At 36.5% G+C, this 1,904-nt stretch overlaps 1 protein-coding gene across 1 annotated transcript in view; it reads left to right on the top strand.

The window, feature by feature from the left end:
- VWA8 (von Willebrand factor A domain containing 8) overlaps positions 1-1,904 on the top strand; it is a 315,962-nt gene that overhangs the window by 13,676 nt on the left and 300,382 nt on the right. Inside the window, 1 exon segment of the mRNA XM_019650364.1 lies at positions 1,418-1,449. Coding sequence (XP_019505909.1) covers positions 1,418-1,449 — 32 coding nt within the window.

Below are 1,904 nucleotides of genomic sequence, written 5' to 3'. Positions count from 1 at the left end.
TTTTTGAAATATACAACTCAGAGGTTTTTAGTATATTCACAAAGTTGTGTAACCATGCCACTATCTAGCTTTAGAACATTTTCTTCACCCCCAAAGAAACCTCATATCCATTAATAGTCTCTCTTTTTCCTTCTCTTTCTACTGCCCCCCCGCAACCCGCCCCCCAAGCCCCTGCCTATGGCAGTCACTGATATACTTTGTTTTTATGGGTTTCCCTATTCTGAACATTTCATATCAATGGGATCATATATATGTGGCCTCTGTGTCTTGTTTATTTTATAACGTTATTATAACTTCTAAGGTCTTTAAGGTTCATCCATGTTGGAGCATGTATCAGTAATTCATTTCTGTGGCTCAATAATATTCCATTGTATGTCTACATCACATTTTGTTTATCCACTCATCATTGATGGACATTTGGTTTGTTTCTCCTTTTGGGCTGCTATGGATAATAATACTGCTGTGAACATTCATATACAAGGTTTTGTGTGGACACGTTTTCAGTTTTCTTGGGTTTGTACCTAGCAGTGAAATTGCTAGGTCATATGGTAACGCTACATTTAACATTTTGAGGAATGACCAAACTATTTTCCAGAGAAGCTGCACCGTTTTACATTCTCACCAACAATGTGTAAGCATTTCAGTCTCTCCACATCTTCAATAACACCTGTTATTGTCTGTTTTATTATCGCCATCTTCATGGGTATGAAGTGGTGTCTCATTGGTTTGATGTGTATTTCCCTAATGACTCACAGTCATTTGTTTGCACAAAATCATGTCACTTCTTTTCTGAAAGGTCCTTAAATGATTCCCCTAATGCCTTAGGAACAAAGTCAACCTTTACCTTTCATGATCTAGTCTCGTCCTCACCTCTGGCCACTCCTTTCCCTAGTCTGTGTTCCAGTCATTGGGCACAATACAGAATAATTTTTGGTTCACTCTTCAGATTCTTCCAGTAGCCCAGGGGTCGGCAAACTGCAGCTTGTGAGCCACATGTGGCTCTTTGGGTACATTCCGTCTCAAAAGTTTGCCAACCTCTGGAAGAGCCAATCCTGTGCCTCACAACAATTTAAAAATTATTCGAGAACCGTAAATATATTTTTACATAATCACCATTATGTGAATAATATACTTTAAATTTTTTATAAATGAAACTATGATAGTTTTATCTTCATTTCAATTTTATTTCAGAGCCTGTGGCTTGTGAGCTGCAATTTGCTGACCCCTGGTGACTCTTCCGTCTCAAAAGTTTGCCAACCCCTGACCTAGACTATGTGCTCCTTGTTGGAGAATATCTCACTTTCATCTAACAAATTTCCATTTACTCTATTCCCACATGGCTCTACAATGTGTCTTCACTCTGTCCTACTTTTCTTACTATATATTTTTTTAGTAATTTTCTTAGTGGTCACTCTAGGGATCACAATTAATTTAACTTAAGGCGAACTTGTTCAGATTAATACTAACTTAATTTCAATAGTATACAAAAACTTTGCTCCAAGATAGCTGTTTTCTTCCACTTCTTTTGTGCTGTCAGTGTCATACTAATTACATCTTTATCCATTAAATGTTTATTGACACAATTGTATGTTTATCGTTTTATGAAGTTGTCTTTTAAATCAGATAGGAGAAAAGAGTTACAGCCAAAAATATATTTATACTGTTTCTCTATTTACATATGCATTTACCTTTACTGGTATTCCTTCTTTGGGGATTTGAGCTACTATCTTGTGTGCTATCATTTCAACACAAAGGAAGGACCCTTTCGTGTTTCTTGTAGGGCAGATCTGCTAGTGATGAATTCTCTTAGTATTTGTTTCTCTGGAAATTTCTTAATTTTGTCTTGCTGTTTGTAAGGAAGGTAACTTTACTGGATGTGGAATTCTTGGTTGCCAGTTTTCTTT

Source organism: Hipposideros armiger, unplaced genomic scaffold (assembly GCF_001890085.2).
Source record: "Hipposideros armiger isolate ML-2016 unplaced genomic scaffold, ASM189008v1 scaffold_140, whole genome shotgun sequence".
Taxonomy (NCBI): domain Eukaryota; kingdom Metazoa; phylum Chordata; class Mammalia; order Chiroptera; family Hipposideridae; genus Hipposideros; species Hipposideros armiger.
The sequence above is the reverse complement of the archived record's forward strand: the minus strand, read 5'-3'. Positions and strand labels throughout refer to the sequence as shown.